Genomic DNA, 21,111 nt, shown 5'->3' with positions numbered 1-21,111 from the left:
TCCCAACAATCAGCAGCCATGGGCTCCTCTAAGCAGCTGCCTAGCACTCTGAAAATTAAAATAAATGATGCCCACAAAGCAGGAGAAGGCTATAAGAAAATAGCAAAGTGTTTTCAGGTAGCCATTTCCTCATTTCATAATGTAATTAAGAAATGGCAGTTAACAGGAACAGTGGAGGTCAAGTTGAGGTCTGGAAGACCAAGAAAACTTTCCAAGAGAACTGCTTGTAGGATTGCTAGAAGGGCAAATCAAAACCCCTGTTTGACTGCAAAAGACCTTCAGGAAGATTTAGCAGACTCTGGAGTGGTGTTGCACTGTTCTACTGTGCGGCAACACCTGCACAAGTATGACCTTCATGGAAGAGTCATCAGAAGAAAACCTTTCCTGCGTCCTCACCACAAAATTCAGCATCAGAAGTTTGCAAAGGAACATCTAAACAAGCCTGATGCATTTTGGAAACAAATCCTGTGGACTGATGAAGTTAAAATAGAACTTTTTGGCCGCAATGAGCAAAGTTCTGTTTGGAGAAAAAAGGGTGCAGAATTTCATGAAAAGAACACTTCTCCAACTGTTAAGCACTGGGGTGGATCGATCATGCTTTGGGCTTGTGTTGCAGCCAGTGGCACGGGGAACATTTCACTGGAGAGAAGAATGAATTCAATTAAATACCAGCAAATTCTGGAAGCAAACATCACACCGTCTGTTAAAAAAAAAGCTGAAGATGAGAAGAGGATGGCTTCTACAATAGGATAATGGTCCTAAACACACTTCAAAATCCACAAAGGACTACCTCAAGAGGCGCAAGCTGATGGTTTTGCCATGGCCCTCACAGTCCCCCATCTTAAACATCATTGAAAATCTGTGGATAGACCTCAAAAGAGCAGTGCATGCAAGACGGCCCAAGAATCTCACAGAACTGGAAGCCTTTTGCAAGGAAGAATGGGTGAAAATCCCCCAAACAAGACTCTTAGCTGGCTACAGAAAGCGTTTGCCAAAGGGGGTGTTACTAAGTACTGACCATGCATGGTGCCCAAACTTTTGCTTCCGGCCCTTTTCCTTTTTTGTTATTTTGAAACTGTAAAAGATGGAAATAAAAAGGTAATCTTGCTTAAATTATTAAAGAAATGTGTCATCTTTAACTTCATGCCTTTTGGAAATCATGTCATCTTTTACTTGCTTAGCGATTCGCAGTAACAGAAATTTTGACTGGGGTGCCCAAACTTTTGCATGCCACTGTACTTTCCTCCAAACACTGTAAAATTTATGCCCCTTCATATTAGCCATTTCTGCCAGGGGGAAAAGTCTCTGATTAATTTAAAATAGGACTTAAATCATCTATATCAGGATAAACTCCTGAGCCAGGACAACATAGTACATCCCAGTCCAATGCAACTCACCTCAGACCCGAAGGTTTTCTCAGAAAGGACATGGGACCTGAACGCAATTTGTATGTTTGGACTAATTGGGCTTGAGCCAAGTAAGCAAGCTCCAGCAAGAATGCTTTTGCCTGGCTTTGAATGTGTGTCAATACTTAAAAATAAAATGGATTGAGTTACATTTTAAAAGGATTTTATGGAAAATTTATTTATTTCACTTTGCCTCCTTGGGAAGAGATTTTCCTAGAAAACAACTGGCATGGAGCCAATTCTGATTGTTTAGATTCAAAGTTCAAAGTACATTTATTACCAAAAAAAGATGTATACAATATGCTACCTTGAGATTTGTCTTCTCACAGGCAGCCACAGAACAAAGAAACACAATAGAACCTATTTTAAAAAAACCTACACAACAAGAACATCAAACACCCAACGTGCAAAAAAAAGCTCAAATAATGTAGGCATCCATTGTGTGATCTCTAATGTGGCAGGAGTGTGCAGTTACAAAGCAAAAAGCGTATTCCAGGGGTTTCTCTAACAACCATGAACACAAGAAGGCTTCTGTGGATGTGGGCTTTGTATGTCTGAAACAGAAATTTACAAAGATTTCAGAAGGGTAACATGTCTTAAAAAAATCACTTTTGAAATATGTTCTTGTATCTAAGGACCACCACATGGATGATCCAAGCTAGCATTTAGCCAGTGTTGCAACAGTAACAGTGGTGCCATATTCCCATCGCTCCTATTACCTGTTTACATTTTCTCTTCCTGTTCTCCACTGGGAGTGCAATTGAAATCCAGGAGAAAGATGTATGATCTCTGACCTCTGGATGGTCTGGGATTTATTTCTGACTTCAGTGAACATTGAGGGAAAGATTCATGTACCATTAACCAACGTCTTTAAACTGAACATAAAGTGTTTGGAGAGAGTAAATTATTACTTCAGTTAACAATGATAATGTGAGCAATGCCATGTCATAGGCAATTATTTTTTTACCCAACTTAAAACTTACAATGGGTCGTTGTGTTGTTGGACAACCTTTGTGTTTGTTCCTCAGATGGACAGTGGGATCTTACCAACTATCACCTTCTGGACTTTGGGCGGCCTCATCACTCAATTCGCTGCATGACTGTGGTGCATGATAAAGTATGGTGTGGCTACAAGAATAAAATCTATGTCGTTCAACCAAAAGCCATGAAAATTGAGGTATTGTTCTTCAAAGCCAACTGTTCAAATAAACCTCTTTAACATAGATTTAAATTACCTTGAACCAGAAGTGCCATCATGTCAAATATTCTTGAGCTCAAACAGTTGTAAAAATGACAAAGGCCACTTGTCAAGGCTCTGAATTACATTTATTTTCCTATCTAACATTATTTTAAGAACATAGAACATTACAGCACAGTTTAGGCCTTTCAACCCACAATGTTGTGACGACTCTAAGATCAGTCTAATCCTTCTCTCCCACATAGACCTCTATTTTTCTGTCATCCATTTGCCTATCTGAGAGTCTCTTAAATATCCTTAATGTATTTGCCTCTATTATCACCCCTAACAGTGTGTTCCACGCATCCACCACATTCTGTGTATTTAAAAAAAACTTAAGTCTGACATATCCTCTATACTTTTCTTCATTCACCCTAAAATTATGCCTCCTTGTATTAACCGTTTCCACCTTGGGAAAAAGTCCCTGGCTGTCCATTCAATCTATGCCTCTTATCATCTTGTACACCTCTATCAAGTCACCTCTCATTCTCCTTTGCTCCAAAGAAAAAAAGCCCTGGCCCACACAATCCATCCTCATAAAACATGCTCTTTAATCCAGGCAGCATGTTGAAGGAAAGGGTACAGTATAATGTTATTGGTATAATGCCATCTGTTTTGATATTGGTATATTGTAATGTATTGTGCTGTAGTTATATCGTCTGCTTTTGTATCCAGAAATCCTTTGATGCCCACCCACGGAAGGAAAGCCAGGTGAGACAATTGGCCTGGATTGGAGATGGGGTATGGGTTTCAATCCGTCTCGACTCTACCCTTCGTCTTTATCACGTACATACCTACCAGCACCTGCAAGATGTAGACATTGAACCATACGTCAGCAAAATGCTAGGTGGGTAAAATCACTACTTATTCCATTCTTTTTAAATTATAGGCAGGATTTGTTAATCCATTTGCAAATGTTTGGAACAGTTCAGTAAAATTTGCTTTAAGCCACATGTTCAGTTCCCAAACCCTTATCCTCCAAACAACTGTTATCCTTCTTTGTGGATTCTGCCTTCCATATCTGGTGTATAATTAGAAGCAGGTTATTAAACTTGCAATAACATATTTCATGATTTGGAAAACTAAATTAAAAATGCACAAGGGTTCTGAAAGTTTGAGACACACTTGCAGTGCAGTGGAAGAGGCTTTTTAATTAAGAGAAATATTAGTTATGTACTTAGTGAGTCAGACAGAATGGAGATATAGATGCTGTGGAAAGGCATGAGGGGATTGGAAAGTAAGCAGATTCTGAGGTCTCTTTTTATGTAATTTGTCAGAAGTGCAAATGTAAAAGGGAAATTAAATCTAAACACAAGATTCTGCAGATGCCAGAAATCCAGAGCAACACACAAAAATGCTGGAGGAACTCAGTAGGTCAGGCAGCATCTATGGAAATGAATAAACAGTTGATGTTTTGTTTGGACCTTCTTGACCAACCTCCCAAGTGGAACCTTGTCAAATGCTTTACTAAAGTCCATGGAGACAACATCATCAGCTTTCCTGGTAACTTCCTCAAAAATCTCTATAAGATTGGTAAGACATGACCTACCACACACAAAGCCATGTTGACTATCCTTAATCAGTCCATATCCATCCAAATACTTATTTATCCTGTCCCTCAGAGTACCTTCCAATAACTTGGAAAGGTAAAGGGCTGGAGAAGTAGGAATCTAATAGGAGAAAGGGAAGGAGGAGTGGTCCCAGAGGGTCCCACAGAGGCAAGTGGGAAGAGGTGAGGCCAGAGTGGTGAATAGAAGAAGGGAGAGAGAGAACAAAAAATTTCTGGAAGGAGAAATCAACATTCATGCTCTGAGGTGGTGGCTACCTAGACAGAATATGAGGTGTTGCTTCTCCACCCTGAGAATGGTCTCTTTGTGACAGAAGATGAAGACATGGACTGGCATGTTGAAACGGGAATGAGGATAGGAATTAAAATGGTGGACCACCAGGAAATTTCCCTTTTGGCAGATGGAGCAGAGGTGCTCATCAAAGCTGTCACTCAACTTACATTGGGTTTCACCACTGTAGAGGAGGCTGCATCATGAGCACCAGACACAATGGAAAATCCCAACAAATTCACAGGTGAAGTGTTGCCTCACCAGGAAGGACTGTTTGTGGCCCTGTATGGAGGAGCTGAATGGGCAGATGTAGCATTTCTATGGCTGGCAGGGATATACACGAGCAGGGAGATTAGTGGAGAGGGACGAATGGAGAAAGGAATCACTGAGTGATCCTGCAGAAAGTGGAGAGTGGCAGGGAGGTAAAGGTGTGTTTGGTGGTAGGGTCCCATTGAAAATGGCGGAAGTTGCAGAGAATGATGTGTTGGATACGGAAGCTCATGGGGAGGTAGGTGAGAACAAGAGAAGCAGGAAGGTGGGGTGAGCGCAGATGTTCAGGAAATGGAGGAGGTGTGGGTGAGAGCTGCATCAGTGATGGAGGAAGGGAAACCCCCGTTCTTTGAAGGAGGAGGACATGTTTGATGTCCTGCAAAGGTAAGCTTCATCCAGGAACAGATACAGCAGAGATGAAGAAACTGAGAAAGGGAATAACATTTTTACAGGAGACCAAGTGGGAAGAGGTATAGTTAAGATAGCTGTGGGAATTGTTAGGTTTATTGAAGATTGAGTAAACAGTTTGTCTCCAGAGAAAGAGAAGAGAGGTGTCTTAAATGGACCAAGTAAATTTAAGGGCAGGGTAGAAGTGGAGGCAAAGTTGATGACATTGACGAACTCAGCATAGGTGCATAAAACAGCACCTACAGAAAGAGAGCAAAGCAATTAAACAAAAGGCTTATAGTAACGGAAAACACAAATTGTTGGAAAATTAGCAGCTTAGACAGCTTTGTAAAGGGAGACACAATTTAATGCCGATCTATTTTTGGGTGCTTCCTAGTCTGTTTTCTATTTCTTGTATATTTTAAAAAACGGTTTTGAGGAGAGGGAATATGATTACGGGAAGGCTAAAATGTTTAGTGGAAAATCTTGCAATTATGGAGGATTTTTATAGAACTTTGTTTATAAAGAAAGGCTATAGATTGGGAGTAAAGTATGATGTCAATAATGTAAAATCCTCATTAGAATGAGGAATTGATTTCAGAAGACTGTGAGCAGGAAGTGTATTTCCTGTCTGGGGAATGAAGCATTGTTGAGGAAAAGTGTGGATAGAATGGGTCAGCGCAATAACTTAGTAGATAACTGTAAAATCAGGGTTCCATTCCCTCTGCTCTCTGTAAGGAGTTTATGTTTTCTCCATGACTGCATGGATTTCATCCAGGTTCTCAAATTCCTCCCACATTCCAAAGACATACGGGTTAGGTGAGTAAATTGTGGGCATATTATGTTGGCACTGCCCAAAGCAATCCTCACTGATTTGATTTAACACAAACGATGCATTTCACTGTATGTTTTGATGTACGTGTGACAAATATCATCCAGGTTTTATATTCTGATCCAAATAAACACTAAGCATGGAAGTAACGTCGCTATACTGCAGGGGGATATCAGGCGAGCCATGATAATATTACATGGAAAGCTTCTTGATTCCTAGAGGTACACAGTACAGAAATGGGCCCTGTGGCCTATTGTGTAGGGAGCTGCAGATCCCAGGGGATCATGGCTTTGTGCCTCTGGGTGAGCTGTGTCCTCTCCAGAGTACAAGCCTGGGCAGGAAGATTTGAAGAACCGGTTGTTGCCTCTGCACCAGGATCCCCCTCTACACGTCACTGATGTAGTCCGAGAGAAGGGCAAGCACCAGTACAGCTTAGCACCAGTGTCATCGCAGACAGTGCCAGAGTGAATTTGCAAACAACATCAAACTGCCTTAGGGACCCCGACTCCAGATCTTTTCCTTGGCATTTACTTCCGAAGCCTTTCCCATGGGTGGGTGTGGCCGCAAGGCAGCAGAGGTTTAACCCCCATGCACTTGCCTTCTCACCATATCCTTTGATGCCCTGACCAATCAGGAAACTATTAACTTCTGCTTTAAATATGCCCATGGACTTGGCATCTGCTGCAGTCTATGACAGAGCATTCCACAGATTCACTACTCTCTGGCTAAAAAAATTCCTCCTTAACTCTGTTCTAAAATTTCACCCCTCAATTTTGAGGCTGTGCCCTCAAGTCCTGGATACCTCACCATAGGAAACATCATATCCACATCAACCCTCTCTAGTCCTTTCAACATTCAATAGGCTTCAATGGGATCCCCTCCCTCCCCCCCACCGGCATTCTTCTGCGTGCCAGTGAGTACAGGCACAAAGCTGCCAAATGCTGCTCATATGTTAACCCCTTCATTCCCAGAATCATCCTCGTGAACCTCCTCTGGACTCTCTCCAATGACAACACATCCTTTCTGAGATATGGGGCCCAAAACTGTTGATAATACCCCAAGTGCGGCCTGTCTAGTGTCTTATAAAAGTTCAGTATTATCTCGCAAACACGAGGAAATCTGCAGATGCTGGAAATTCAAACAACACACACAAAATGCTGGTGGAACACAGCAGTCCAGGCAGCATCTATTGGGAGAAGCACTGTCGACATTTCAGGCCAAGACGTCGACATCGCTTCTCCCTATAGATGCTGCCTGGCCTGCTGTGTTCCACCAGCATTTTGTGTGTGTTGTTGTCAGTATTATCTCCTTGCTTTTACATTCTATTCCCCTTGAAATAAATGCCAACATTGCATTTGCTGCCTTTACCAGAGACTCAACCTGTAAAGTAACCTTCTGGGAGTCTTGCACGAGGACTCCTGAGTACCTCTGCACCTTTGATAGTTGAACCTCTTTCCCATTTAGATAATAGTCAGCACTATTATTATTTTTACCAAAATGCATTATTATACATTTTTCATTACTGTTTTCCATCTGTCACATTTTTGCCCATTCTTCTGATTTGTCTAAATCCTTCTGCAATCACATAACTTCCTCAGCACGACCTACCACTCCACCTATCCTCATGTCATCCGCAAACGTTGCTACAAAGCCATTATCCAAATCACTGACAAACAATGTGAAGGTAGTGGTCCCAATACTGACCCCTGAGGAACACTATTAGTCACTGGCAGCCGACCAGAAAAGACCCCTTTTATTCCCACTTACTGCCTCCTGCCTGTCAGCCATTCCTCTATCTATGCCAGTATCTCTCCTTTAACACAGTAGGATTTTATCTTGTTAAGCAGCCTCATGTAAATCCTTCTGAAAATCCAAGTAAATGACATCCACTGCCTTTCCTTTGTTCTCCCTGCATGTAACTTCTTCAAAGAACTCTTACCAGATTTGTCAGGCAAGATTTCACTTGACAGAAATCATGCTGACTTTGACTTATTTTATCATTGGTCAACAAGTACCCCGAAACCTCATTCCTAGTAATAAACTCCATCATTTTCCCAACCACTGGGGTTAGGCTTACTGGCCTATAATTTCCTTTCTTTTGCCTTTCTCCCTTCTTAAAGAGTGGAGTAACATTTGCAATCTTACAGTCCTCCAGGACCATGCCAGAATCAAGTGATTCTTGAAAGATCATGACCAATGCATCCATTATCTTTTCAGCAACCTCTCTTGGGACTCTGAGATGTAGTCCATCAGGTCCAGGTGACTTATCCACCTTAAGACTTAAGAGTTTGCCTAGCACTTTTTCCTTTGTAATAGCAATGGTACTCACTCCTGCTCCCTGACACCCATGGACCTCTGACACACTGCTAGTGTCTTCCACAGTGAAGACTGATGCAAAGTATGTATTAAGTTCATCTGTCATTTCTTTGTTCCCCATTACAACCTCACCAGCATCATTTTCAAGCGGTCCAATATAAACACTCATCTCCCATTTACTCTTATCTAACTGAAAAAACTTTTGATAAGCTACTTTATATTATTTGCTAGTTTGTTCACATATTTCATCTTTTCCCTTATGGCATTTTTGGTTGCCTTTTCTTGGATTTTAAAAGCTTTCCAGTCATCCAACTTCTCACTCAGTTTTTTTTTACCATATATGCCCTTTCCTTGGCTTTTGTGCAGTCCTTAACATAACTGTCAGCCATGGTTGCCTAGCCATGCCATTTGAGAACAACTTCTTATGTGAGACATACCTATCCTGAGCCTGGTGAGCTATTCCCGGAAACTTCAGCCATCTCTGCTCTGCTGTTATCCCCTGCCAGTATCTTCCTCCAATCTACCTGGGCAAGCTCCTCCCTCATGCTTCTGTAATTCGCTTTACTCCATTGTGATGCTGATACATGTGACTTATGCTTCTCCCTCCCATCCACTCCATAATGTACTGGTTAGGCACAGGAGTACATTCAGCCAGAGACTCATTCCACCGAGACACAACACTGGGTGTCATAGGAAATCATTTCTGCCTGTGGCCATCAAACTTTACAACTCCTCCCTCGGAGGGTCAGACACCCTGAACCAATAGGCTGGTCCTGGACTTATTTCCACTTGTCATAACTTACTTCTTCTTATTATTATTATTTAATTATTTGTGGTTTTATATTGCTATATCTCTACACTTTTCTTGGTTGGTGCGACTGTAACGAAACCCAATTTCCCTCGGGATCAATAAAGTATGTCTGTCTGTCTGTCTGTCAACTTTCAGTATGAATTTGCTCATATTATGATCGCTATCTCCTAAGGGTTCCTTTATATTAAGCTCATTAACAAAATCTGGGTTATTACACAATATGCGATCTAAGATAGCCTTTACCTAAATAGGCTGAAACACGAGCTGCTCTAAAAAGCTATCTCATAGGCATTCAACAAACTCTCTCTTTTGCGATCCGACACCGGCCGATTTTCCCAATCCCCCTGCTTATTGAAGTCCCCATTACGATGTGTCATTACCCATATCCAGCCTTTTCCAGCTCCCTTTGAAATCTCAACCCCACATCTTGGCTACTATTGCAGTTTCGTAACTCCACTCACAAAGATTTAACAGTCTCTTGACCCTATGTCACCTCTTTTTAAAGATGTAATTACATCTCTTACCAACAGAGCCATACCACCCCCTATGCCTTTGTACCTGTCCTTTTGATACAAAGTATACCCTTTGATATAATACTCCCAACTATGGCCTTCATTCAGCCACAACTTAATAATACATGTCTACGTCATAACAACCAGTCTCTACTTGCGCCACAAGTTCGTCCACATTATTCTGAATGCTACACGCATTTAAATACAGCACCTTCAGTCCTGTATTCTTCACCTTTTTGAATTTTGCCCTACGGTACAATTAAACTCTGCTCTGTCTGCATTTGTACCAAATCATTGGCTTGTCCTTCCTAACATTCATGTTACACCCATTATCTTGTAAACTTGCTAGCTCTATCATACTGTTTCCCATCCCTCTGTCATGTGGAGACCATATCTGGAACATTGTGTACAGTTCTGGTATGTGATGGAAAGGGTGCCAAACAGATTGACTAGGATGTTGCCAAGATTGCAGGATGTGAGTTGTAAAGAGAGACTTGATAGGCTGGGACTGTTGTCATTTGAGCAAAGAAGGGATGTTAAATTATGAAGACTGTAGGTACAGTAGATGGGTAATTTTTTTTCCAGGTTTGGAGAGTCTTAAGGTGAGAGGGCAATGGTTTAAGGTGAAAGGAGAAAGATTTAAAAGGAATATTATATTCTTTCTTCACCACTCATCAACCAGTGTTCCTAATTTCAGGGAACTGCAGACTTCAGTCCCACACTCCTACATGTCCCACCCCATCTGTCTGACTTCAATTCACACCCCTACCATTTACTATACATTTCTGACCCCATCTGACTGACTTCAGTCGCACATCCCTACCATTTAAGAAGGTAAAGTCTGAAGTAGCAGTATTTCAGTGGAGTAAGGGAAATTACAGTGGTATGAGAGAGGAGTTGGCCAAAGTAAACTGGAAGGAGCTGCTGGCAGGGTTGTCAGCAGAGCAGCAATAGCATGTGTTTCTGGGAAAAATGAGGAAGGTGCAGGACATGAGTATTCCAAAAGTAAAGAAATACTCAAATGGCAAAATAGTACAACTATGGCTGACAAGGGAGGTCAAAGCAAATGTAAAAACCAAAGAGAGAGCATACAACAAAGCAAAAATTAGGGAAGGTAGAAGATTGGGAAGTTTTTAAAAACCTACAGAGAGCAACTAAAAGGAGGAATGGAGATGGGCTAACCCGTATTGATAGCAATGGATCTGGGGTTGAGAGGGCAAACGTTTTAAGTTCCTCGGCATCCACATCACCAAGCACCTCACGTGGTCTGTACACACTGGTGAAAGAGGCACAACAACGCCTCTTTCACTTCAGATGGTTGAGAAAGTTTGATATGGGTCCCCAAATCCTAAGAACTTTCTACAGGGGCACAATTGAGAGCATCCTGACTGGTTGCATCACTGCCTGGTATGGGAACTGTACCTCCCTTAATCGCAGGACTCTGCAGAGAGTGGTGCAGACAGCCCAGCACATCTGTAGTTGTGAACTTCCCATGATTCAGGACATTTACAAAGACAGGTATAAAAAAAGAACCCGAAGGATCGTTAGAGACCCAAGTCACCCAACCACAATCTATTCCAGCTGTTACCATCCAGGAAATGGTACCACAGCATAAAAGCCAGGACCAACAGGCACCAGGACAGCTTCTTCCACCAGGCCATCAGACTGAATAACACGCTGATTTGAGCGTATTTCTATGTTACATCTCTTTTTATTAAAACATATTGTAAATTTCTATGATTGCACATTGCACATTTAGATGGATACGTAACGTAAAGAGTTTTACCACTCATGTATGTGAAAGATGTAAGAAATAGTCAATACATTTCAAAATGTAAGGACCGCAAAGGTAGTAATCTCGGGATTACTGCCTGTGCCACGCCACAGTGAGAGTAGGAATAGAATTAGGTGGAGGATGAATGCGTAGCTGTGGGATTGGAGCAGGGGGCAGGGATTCAAGTTTCTGGATCATTGGGACCTCTTCTGGGGCAGGCGTGACCTGTTCAAGAAGGACGGGTTACACTTGAATCCTGGGGGGACCAATATCCTAGCGGGGAGGTTTGCTAGGGCTACAGGGCAGACTTTAAACTAGTAAGATGGGGGGGCGGGAATCAATTTGAGGAAACTATGGGAGAGGAGGTTAGTTCACCAGTAGAGCAAGTAAATAGACAGTGTGTGAGAGAGGAAAGGCAGGTGATGGAGAAGGGATGCGCTCAGCCCGAAGATGTAGGGGAGAAGAAAGAAAAGGATAATAAATTTGAATGCATTGTTAGGGATGAAAAGAGAGGAGGAGGTGGAGAGTATCTTAAGTGTATCTATTTTAATGCTAGGAGCATTGTAAGAAAGGTGGATGAGCTTAAATCGTGGATTGATACCTGGAATTATGATGTTGTAGCTATTAGTGAAACATGGTTGCAGGAAGGGTGTGATTGGCAACTAAATATTCCTGGATTTAGTTGCTTCAGGTGCGATAGAGTAGGAGGGGCCAGAGGAGGAGGTGTTGCATTGCTTGTCCGAGAAAATCTTATGGCGGTGCTTTGGAAGGATAGATTAGAGAGCTCCTCCAGGGAGGCTATTTGGGTGGAATTGAGGAATGGGAGTAGTGTAGTGTAGTAACACTGATAGGAGTGTATTATAGGCCACCTAATGGGGAGCATGAGTTGGAAGAGCAAATGTGTAAGGAGATAGCAGATATTTGTAGTAACACAAGGTGGTGATTGTGGGAGATTTTAATTTTCCACACGTAGACTGGGAAGCTCATTCTGTAAAAGGGCTGGATGGTTTAGAGTTTGTGAAATGTGTGCAGGATAGTTTTTTGCAACAATACATAGAAGTATCGACTAGAGATGGGGCAGTGTTGGATCTCCTGTTAGGGAATGTGATAGGTCAGCTGACAGATGTATGTGTTGGGGAGCACTTCGGGTCCAGTGATCACAATAGCATTAGCTTCAATATAATTATGGAGAAGGACAGGACAGGACCTAGAGTTGAAATTTTTGATTGGAGAAAGGCTAACTTTGAGGAGATGCGAAGGGATTTAGAGAGAGTGGATTGGGTCAAGTTGTTTTATGGGAAGGATGTAATAGAGAAATGGAGGTCATTTAAGGGTGAAATTATGAGGGTACAGAATCTTTATGTTCCTGTTAGGTTGAAAGGAAAGGTTAAAGGTTTGAAAGCACCATGGTTTTCAAGGGATATTAGAAATTTGGTTCGGAAAAAGAGGGATGTCTACAATAGATATAGGCAGCATGGAGTAAAGGAATTGCTCGAGGAATATAAAGAATGTAAAAGGAATCTTAAGAAAGAGATTAGAAAAGCTAAAAGAAGATACGAGGTTGGTTTGGCAAATAAGGTGAAAGTAAATCCAAAAGGTTTCTACAGTTATATTAAAAGCAAGAGGATAGTGAGGGATAAAATTGGCCCCTTAGAGAATCAGAATGGTCAGCTCTGTGTGGAGCCGAGGGAGATGGGAGAGATTTTGAACGATTTCTTCTCTTCGGTATTCACTAAGGAGAAGGATATTGAATTGTGTAAGGTGTGGGAAACAAGTAAGGAAGTTATGGAACCTATGACAATTAAAGAGGTGGAAGTACTGGCGCTTTTAAGAAATTTAAGAGTGGATAAATCTCCGGGTCCTGATAGGATATTCCCCAGGACCTTGAGGGAAGTTTGTGTAGAAATATCAGGAGCTCTGACGGAGATCTTTAAGATGTCATTAGAGACGGGGATTGTGCCGGAGGATTGGCGTATTGCTCATGTGGTTCCATTGTTTAAAAAGGGTTCTAGAAGTAAGCCTAGCAATTATAGACCTGTCAGTTTGACATCAGTGGTGGGTAAATTAATGGAAAGTATTCTTAGAGATAGTATTAATAATTATCTGGATAGACAGGATCTGATTAGGAGTAGCCAGCATGGATTTGTGCGTGGAAGGTCACATTTGACAAACCTTATTGAATTTTTTGAAGAAGTTACGAGGAATGTTGACAAGGGTAAGGCAGTGGATGTAGTCTATATGGACTTCAGCAAAGCCTTTGACAAAGTTCCACATGGAAGGTTAGTTAAGAAGGTTCAGTCGTTAGGTATTAATGCTGGAGTAATAAAATGGATTCAACAGTGGCTAGATGGGAGATGCCAGAGAGCAGTGGTGGATAATTGTTTATCGGGATGGAGGCCGGTGACTAGCGGGGTGCCTCAGGGATCTGTTTTGGGCCCAATGTTGTTTGTAATATACATAAATGATCTGGATGATGGGGTGGTAAATTGGATTAGTAAGTATGCCGATGATACTAGGATAGGAAGTGTTGTGGATAATGAGGTGGGTTTTCAAAGCTTGCAGGGAGATTTATGCAGGTTAGAAGAATGGGCTGAACGTTGGCAGATGGAGTTTAATGCTGAGAAGTGTGAGGTTCTACATTTTGGCAGGAATAATCCAAATAGAACATACAGGGTAAATGGTAGGGCATTGAGGAATGCAGTGGAACAGAGAGATCTAGGAATAACAGTGCATAGTTCCCTGAAGGTGGAGTCTCATGTGGATAGGGTGGTGAAGAAGGCTTTTGGAAAGCTGGCCTTTATAAATCAGAGCATTGAGTACAGAAGTTGGGATGTAATGTTAAAATTGTACAAGGCATTGGTAAGGCCAAATTTGGAATATTGTGTACAGTTCTGGTCACCGAATTACAGGAAAGATATCAATAAATTAGAGAGAGTGCAGAGACGATTTACTAGGATGTTACCTGGGTTTCAGCACTTAAGTTACAGAGAAAGGTTGAATAAGTTAGGTCTCTATTCATTGGAGCGTAGAAAGTTGAGCGGGGATTTGATTGAGGTATTTAAAATTTTGGAGGGATAGATAGAGTTGACGTGAATAGGCTGTTTCCATTGAGAGTAGGGGAGATACAAACGAGAGGATGTGATTTGAGAGTTAGGGGGCAGAAGTTTAAGGGAAACACGAGGGGGTATTTCTTTACTCAGAGAGTGATAGCTGTGTGGAATGAGCTTCCTGTAGAAGTGGTAGAGGCCAGTTCAGTTGTGTCATTTAAGGTAAAATTGGATAGGTATATGGACAGGAAAGGAGTGGAGGGTTATGGGCTGAGTGCGGGTAGGTGGGACTAGGTGAGATTAAGAGTTTGGCACGGACTAGGAGGGCCGAGATGGCCTGTTTCTGTGCTGTGATTGTTATATGGTTATGGTTAAAAATAAAAGAGAGATCAGAGTGGATATAGGACCGCTATAAAATGAAGCAGGAGAAATATTAACGGGGGACAGCAGACATCCCACCCTGCAAAAACTCATTTCAGGGAGGTAGCACCCCCACCCACCCCCCCAGCCAGTCGACCTTCAAGGGTGTACATAATACTTTGTTTAGTGATTTTGTCTAATCTGTAAATCAAGTTGGGTATATGCAGAAAATGTGGCATTAAAATATGTACTTATTTTATCATGGAGTCATATTTTTTATTCTATTACAACTTTAAGCAAGTCTTCAGGAAGTTTGGCCTCATCACGTAGGACATCAATAGAATCGCTCCTTGGCAGCTCGCCAGCTAGTTTAAATAACATTAGCTATGCTAGTGAACGAAAGATGCCTGTTAAACTCACCTCAACATGTCTTTTACATTTTAACCCATCATACGCAATAGAAAAGTTGCAAACAGGGCAGCAAGCAACACAGTCATTATTTTTGAGGTCGACTATAAAGCCTGCCCACAGAGAATACCGATAGGTCTACTTAGCATGAAGAAAGACCAATCAGGATGCTCTCTCACTCTTGCTCTAGCTCTTCCTCTCCCCCTTCCTCTCCCTTTTCCTCTCCCTCTAAAAAAAATCGATTTCCAGGATATTTTATATAATTAGTGGGCATCAGAGAGCCGCTATCAATATGTGGGAGACTCTTGGAACTTCTGGGAGAGGTGGAATGTCAGGGACAAGGAGATGGCAGGTGAACTTCACTGTGGAAGACACTAGCAGATGTTGTAGTGTGTGAAGGAAGAGAAGTATATGCATTTACTATTACAAGGGATTACATGCTCAACAGCCTGAAAGATCTAAAGGTACATAAGTCACCCAGTCCAGATGAACAGCATTTTAGGGTTCTGAAAGAGGTAGCGTTAAAGATTGTGGTGGCATTAGAAACGATCTTTCAAAAATCATCAGATTCTGGCATAGTGCCAGAGGACTGGAAAATTGCTAATGTCACTCCACTCTTTAAAAGGAGGAAGGCAGCAGAAAGGAAATTATAGACCAGTTAGCTTGACCTCAATGGCTAAGAAGATGTTAGAGTCAATTGTTAAGAATGAGGAGATGGAGTACTTGGTATCACAGGACAAGATAGTACAAAGTCAGCTTGTTTTCCTTCAGGAAGAATCCTGACTGACAAACCTGTTGGAATTCTTTGAGGAGATTATGTGGGATAGATAAAGTGGATGTAGTGGATGTTGTATATTTGGACTTTCAGAAGGCCTTTGACAAGGTGTCATACTTGAGACTGCTTACCAAGTTAAGAGTCCATTGTATTACAGGAAAGTTTCTAAGATGAATAGAGCATTGGCTGATTGGAAGAAGGCAGTGAGTGGAAATAAAAGGATCCTTATCTGGTTGGCTGCCAGTGACCAGTGCTGTTCTGCAGGGGTCAGTTTTGGGATCACTTCTTTTTATGCTGTATATAAATAATTTAGGTGATGAAATAGATGGCTTTGTTGCCAATTTTACAGGTGATATGAAGATTGGTGGAGGGGTAGGTAGTGTTGAGGAAACAGGTAGGATGCAGAAGGACTTAGGCAGATTAGGAGAATTGGCAAGAAAGTGGCAAATGAAATATAATATTGGAAAAAGCGGGGAGAAAATCCAAAAATTTGAGATGCAAAGGGACTTGGGAGACTTTGAGCCGAACACCCTAAAGGTTAACTTGAAGGTTGGATCGGCGATGAGGAAGGCAAATGCAATGTTTGCATTCATTTCAAAAGGTCTAGAATACAAGAGCAGGGATGTGATGCTGAGGCTTTATAAGGCTCTGGTGAGGCCTCACCTTGAATATTGTGTACAGTTTTGGACTCCTCATCTTAGAAAAGATGTGCTGGCATTGTAGAGGGTCTAGACAAGGTCCACAAGGATGATTCCAGGAATGAAAGGGTTATCATATGAGGAACATTTGATGGCTCTGGGTCTGTACTCACTGGAATTTAGAAGGATGAGAGGGGATCTCATTGAAACTTTTCGAATGTTGAAAGGCCTAGACAAAGTAGATGTGGAATGGGTGTTTCCCATGGTGGGAGAGTCTAGGACAAGAGGGCACAACCTCAGGATAAAGGAGCGTCCATTCAAAACAGAGATGCAGTGAAATTTCTTTAGCCAGAGAGTGGTAAATCCAGGTCATTAGGTGTATTTAAGGCAGAGATTGAAAGGTTTTTGATTGGACAAGGCATCAAAGATTACAGGGAGAAGGCCAGGAAATGGGGTTGAGGAGGAAAGGAAAAAGGATCAGCCATGATTGAATGGCGGAGCAGACTTGATGGGCCAAATGGCCTATTCTGCTCCTATATCTTATGGTGTTAGTTACTGTACATGTCTGACCCCTATCTGACTTCAATCCCACACCCCTACCATTTACTGTACATTTCTGACCCCAGTCTGACTAAACTGTAATGCGTAACTTTGCTCTTGTCATTATGGATCACCTCAGTGTAGTAAGCTGGGAATTAGTAATATTCCAATGCTGCATGTCTTCTGGGTGATAGGATAGGGAATGTTGTATCTTTAAATAAGAAACAACAATAAACAGAATATAGCACAGTACAGGCTTTTTGGCACAGATGTTGTGCTGACCTTTTCACCTACTCCAAGGTCTTACGTAGCCTTCAATTTAACATATTCACTTTTACCACAAGAAAGCAGCTTCCATCATCAAGAAGCCCCACCATTCAGGCTATGCTCTCTTCTCACTACTACAGTCGGGCAAGAGGTACAGAAGCCTTGGGTCCCGCGTCACCAGATTCAGGGACAGTTATTACCCTCAACCACCAGACTTCTAAACTGGTATGGATAACTTCACACAGCAACTCAAAATTGATCCGCGACCTACATCTCACTTGCAAGGAATTTACAACTCCAGCTCTCTACTTACAGTTTACAGTTTCTTTTTGTGCATTGGTTGTCAGTCTTTGTGGTTTTTCATAGATTCTATTGTAGATTTTATTTTTCATGTAAACGTCTGCAAGAAAATTAATCTCCTGATTTGCGGGGGTGGTGTGTGTGTAATATATAAAAAACCATATATGTACTTTGATAATAAATTTACTCTGAATTTTGTTTTTGTCTGCAATTTAAGGGGAGAGAAGGCATGGGAGTAATTGTATTTATTATTATTCAGTAATACTGTTTGAAAATCTTTTGTTGTTTTGTTTTAAAGGAACTGGGAAACTTGGTTTCTCTTTCGTGCGGATCACGGCTCTCATGGTGTCCTGTAACCGCCTCTGGGTAGGCACTGGCAATGGTGTCATCATCTCCATCCCCCTCACAGAAAGTGAGTAATGAGGTGATATTTACATCGCGAACCTTCTTGTTTCCCCAGTGCTCTTTGTAACAGTAAGTCTTTTTCCATCTAGACCAGTTAAAACGTTCCCTCTGCTACTCTTTGACAGACAGTTTCCCTGCTTCTCCATTTAAAACTAGCTGATAACTTTAGTGGAAACTGGAAGTGCCCTCCAGATTTCAAGCATCTAATTTTGCTTTCCATCAGCCCCATGCTGACTGTAGAAAGAGATTTCTTATTGCACTTGACGACATTGTCAGTTCAGATCAGAAAGTCTAGTACAAGCTTTAGGTTTTTCTCAAAGTAAGCTTGTATCTGCAAACTCATGAGTGTTTGGAATATGCCTGTATTTACCTCTGTAAGGTAGGTAAAGGGTACTAATTTGGAGTGGGTTTAGTGTTTCCGGAAGTGGTATCTTTTAATGGATGATCAGACAATTTTATTTCCCTTTCCCTTTCCTCATGTGAATGTCTTGTGTCTGAGCTACTGTTCTGCTCTTCGGTAATGGAATAAACCTGGCACCAGTCAGTAAGAAAATTCCATCTTACCTGTTTGTTTCTTTAGCCCTTTCCCACTTGCAGAAAGAACCCTGTGTCCTGAGACTCCCATTCTTTGTAGCTCAACTGACCATATAGCAGGAACTGAGACAGTTCTTTCTGCTCACTCTATGCCTACACACACCCTGCTTCTGATGTTTAAACCTTCTGATTTTTGTGCAAGTTTTAACCTTTATTTGAAAATAATGCACAAAGGAGTGATGATGTAGCTTCAGAATTTGTGGAGGAAGCTTTCCTTCCCCGGAGACACTCACAAAACTGAAGGGGATTAAGAGGAACTTGGAATGATGTTTGCATTGAAGATAGTGCTGCCATTTGGAGCCAGTAACTTTGAGCTGCAACAGATTGTGTTTTGGCTAAGCCATGGGATTGGAAAAGCTGATGCCTGTCCATTGTCCTTCTAAGTGTAATTAATCAACATTGGGTCCTACAAACATATCACCCAGTAATGTGGCTTTATTGAAGCTGGAACTGAGTGTAGTCTTAAGGAATCAGTTACTATGCATTCTAATTAAAAGTGTCCTGGTTCTGGTCACTAAAACGACAGGCATCTTAACCTTAGTGAAAAGTTTTCATGCTTGCATCAAAGTTTTTTGTTCTAAGACTGTTTATACATTTAAATTGCAAACTTCAGGCCTGAGATTTAAGATTGGTGGGTTCTAATCCTTTTCTTCTCACTATAGCTGTAGTCCTCCACCAGGGACGGTTACTGGGTCTGAGGGGTAAGTGCAGATAAAACCATCAGAATCTCTGTCTCGGGCTGTTCTAGCCAGTCAAGGCAACTTACATCCACCTTTTCTTTATAATGTTTGGCCTCCTCTTCTCCCCTCTTTCTCTACCTTGTCTAAATGTTACCCTGACGCTGGTCACTGCATTGCAGCAATAATGTATGCTTGCTGATTGGTCACAGTAGCCTAAGTACTGGATGTTCCATCCCCTTTCTGCAGCGAAGGATTAATTTTGTTTTGAGGGCTTTCATTTCCATCCTCACTGAAGCCGTGCAGTGCTCTGCCTGTGTTTATTTATTTGCTCTGACTTGCTGATCCATTTACTAATTTGAAACAAAGACTAGGCTGGTCATTAGTTTGGAGGATGTTTCTAATCTTCAGCCTTCTACTGAAATACCACATTAACATATTTTGAAGTTTATTTCTCTATTAAGATTAATGATCAGATTGGCTTTCTGTTCAATTAAATAAATGTAGACTGAATTATGAAGTTAATAAATTAAAATTAAATTCAGACATAGAACATTACAGTACAGTACAGGTCCTTGCAGACCTTTTAACCGACTCTAAAATCAGTTTAACTCTTCCCTTCTATGTAGCCCTCCATTTTACTATGCTTGGAATCCACTTACTTGTGGACTCATACAGAGAATATAATTCTATTAATTATATTTGGCCTTTGAGAGATCTATAAAAATTGCATTCAGAACTTGAATCACATAAATAAAATTGAGGAGCTTCTCATTTTGGATGGACTGGAATAGTGCCCATTGAATACTGCACTTTGTAGTTATCTAAAGTGAAGTATCCAGTTGTTAGGAATCTAGCTCAATGAGATCCCCACCCCCCACTACTTCTAAACTCCAGCAAGTGCAGACCCAGGGTCAACAAAGGTGTCTCTTATATTAACCCTTACATTCACAGAATCGTTCTCATGAACTTAGTCTGGACCCTCTCCAACGCCAGCACAGTTTTTTTGGAAGGGGCCCAAAACTCAATGTGGTAAGGAATGCAAATGCCATGTTAGCATTCATTTTGTAAGTACTAGAATATAAGAGCTAGGATGTGACGCTGAGGCTTTATGAGACATTTGTCAGACAGCACTTTGTGTATTGTGAGCAGTTTTGGACAGATTAATTGTGTTTGGGTAGTATACAAACATTTGGGCAAAGGAGATTTTGGTTCTTTGCAAAGATATGCCTTGGCTTAAAACTACAGAGCAGTCAGTCCCCGGTGCTTAGAATCCTGGCAGGCAACACAAATTCTCCTAAGGCATTTGTTTCTGTTGGTGCAGGTACAACTGTGATATGTTGCAAACTTTGAAAGGGGAATTAGAATTGGTTTACAGTATTATTGTCACATGTACCAAGGCACAGTGAAAAGCTTGTGTTGCATCCTGTTCATACAAATCAAATCATGACACAGTGAGACTTGATCTCCTCAAGTGGGCTAAATATGTTGCTGTGAGTGGGTTTCCATTCTGTCCATGGCTTTTGTTTGCCATTTGAGGAAATGTTGCATTGTATGACTAGCAGGGGCTGGAAGGTATAACTTTTCAAGAGAGGGTTGTAGTTTTCCTGCTTTCTGTTCCCTTCACCTGTTCACTAGCAGTTACTGTGCACAGACCGCAGTGAATTCTGATTTTATTTGGAAGAAACCTTTGTCTGAAAACACGAGAGATTCTGCA

The 21,111-nt window shown here is 41.5% G+C and overlaps 1 protein-coding gene across 2 annotated transcripts in view; it reads left to right on the top strand.

Annotated features, from left to right (window-relative positions):
* The window catches only part of LOC132379880 (C-Jun-amino-terminal kinase-interacting protein 4-like), a 285,478-nt gene that overhangs the window by 252,805 nt on the left and 11,562 nt on the right, over window positions 1–21,111 (top strand). Inside the window, exons 24-27 of one of the 2 annotated variants that reach the window (XM_059948175.1) lie at window positions 2,435–2,583; window positions 3,319–3,490; window positions 18,017–18,130; window positions 19,380–19,418. In XM_059948175.1, the coding sequence (XP_059804158.1) occupies window positions 2,435–2,583; window positions 3,319–3,490; window positions 18,017–18,130; window positions 19,380–19,418 (474 nt within the window). The remainder of the gene's footprint in view (window positions 1–2,434; window positions 2,584–3,318; window positions 3,491–18,016; window positions 18,131–19,379; window positions 19,419–21,111) is intronic. The other variant, XM_059948176.1, reaches the window with a different exon arrangement.

Source organism: Hypanus sabinus, chromosome 23 (assembly GCF_030144855.1).
Source record: "Hypanus sabinus isolate sHypSab1 chromosome 23, sHypSab1.hap1, whole genome shotgun sequence".
Taxonomy (NCBI): domain Eukaryota; kingdom Metazoa; phylum Chordata; class Chondrichthyes; order Myliobatiformes; family Dasyatidae; genus Hypanus; species Hypanus sabinus.
This window is presented reverse-complemented; position numbering and strand designations above follow the sequence as displayed.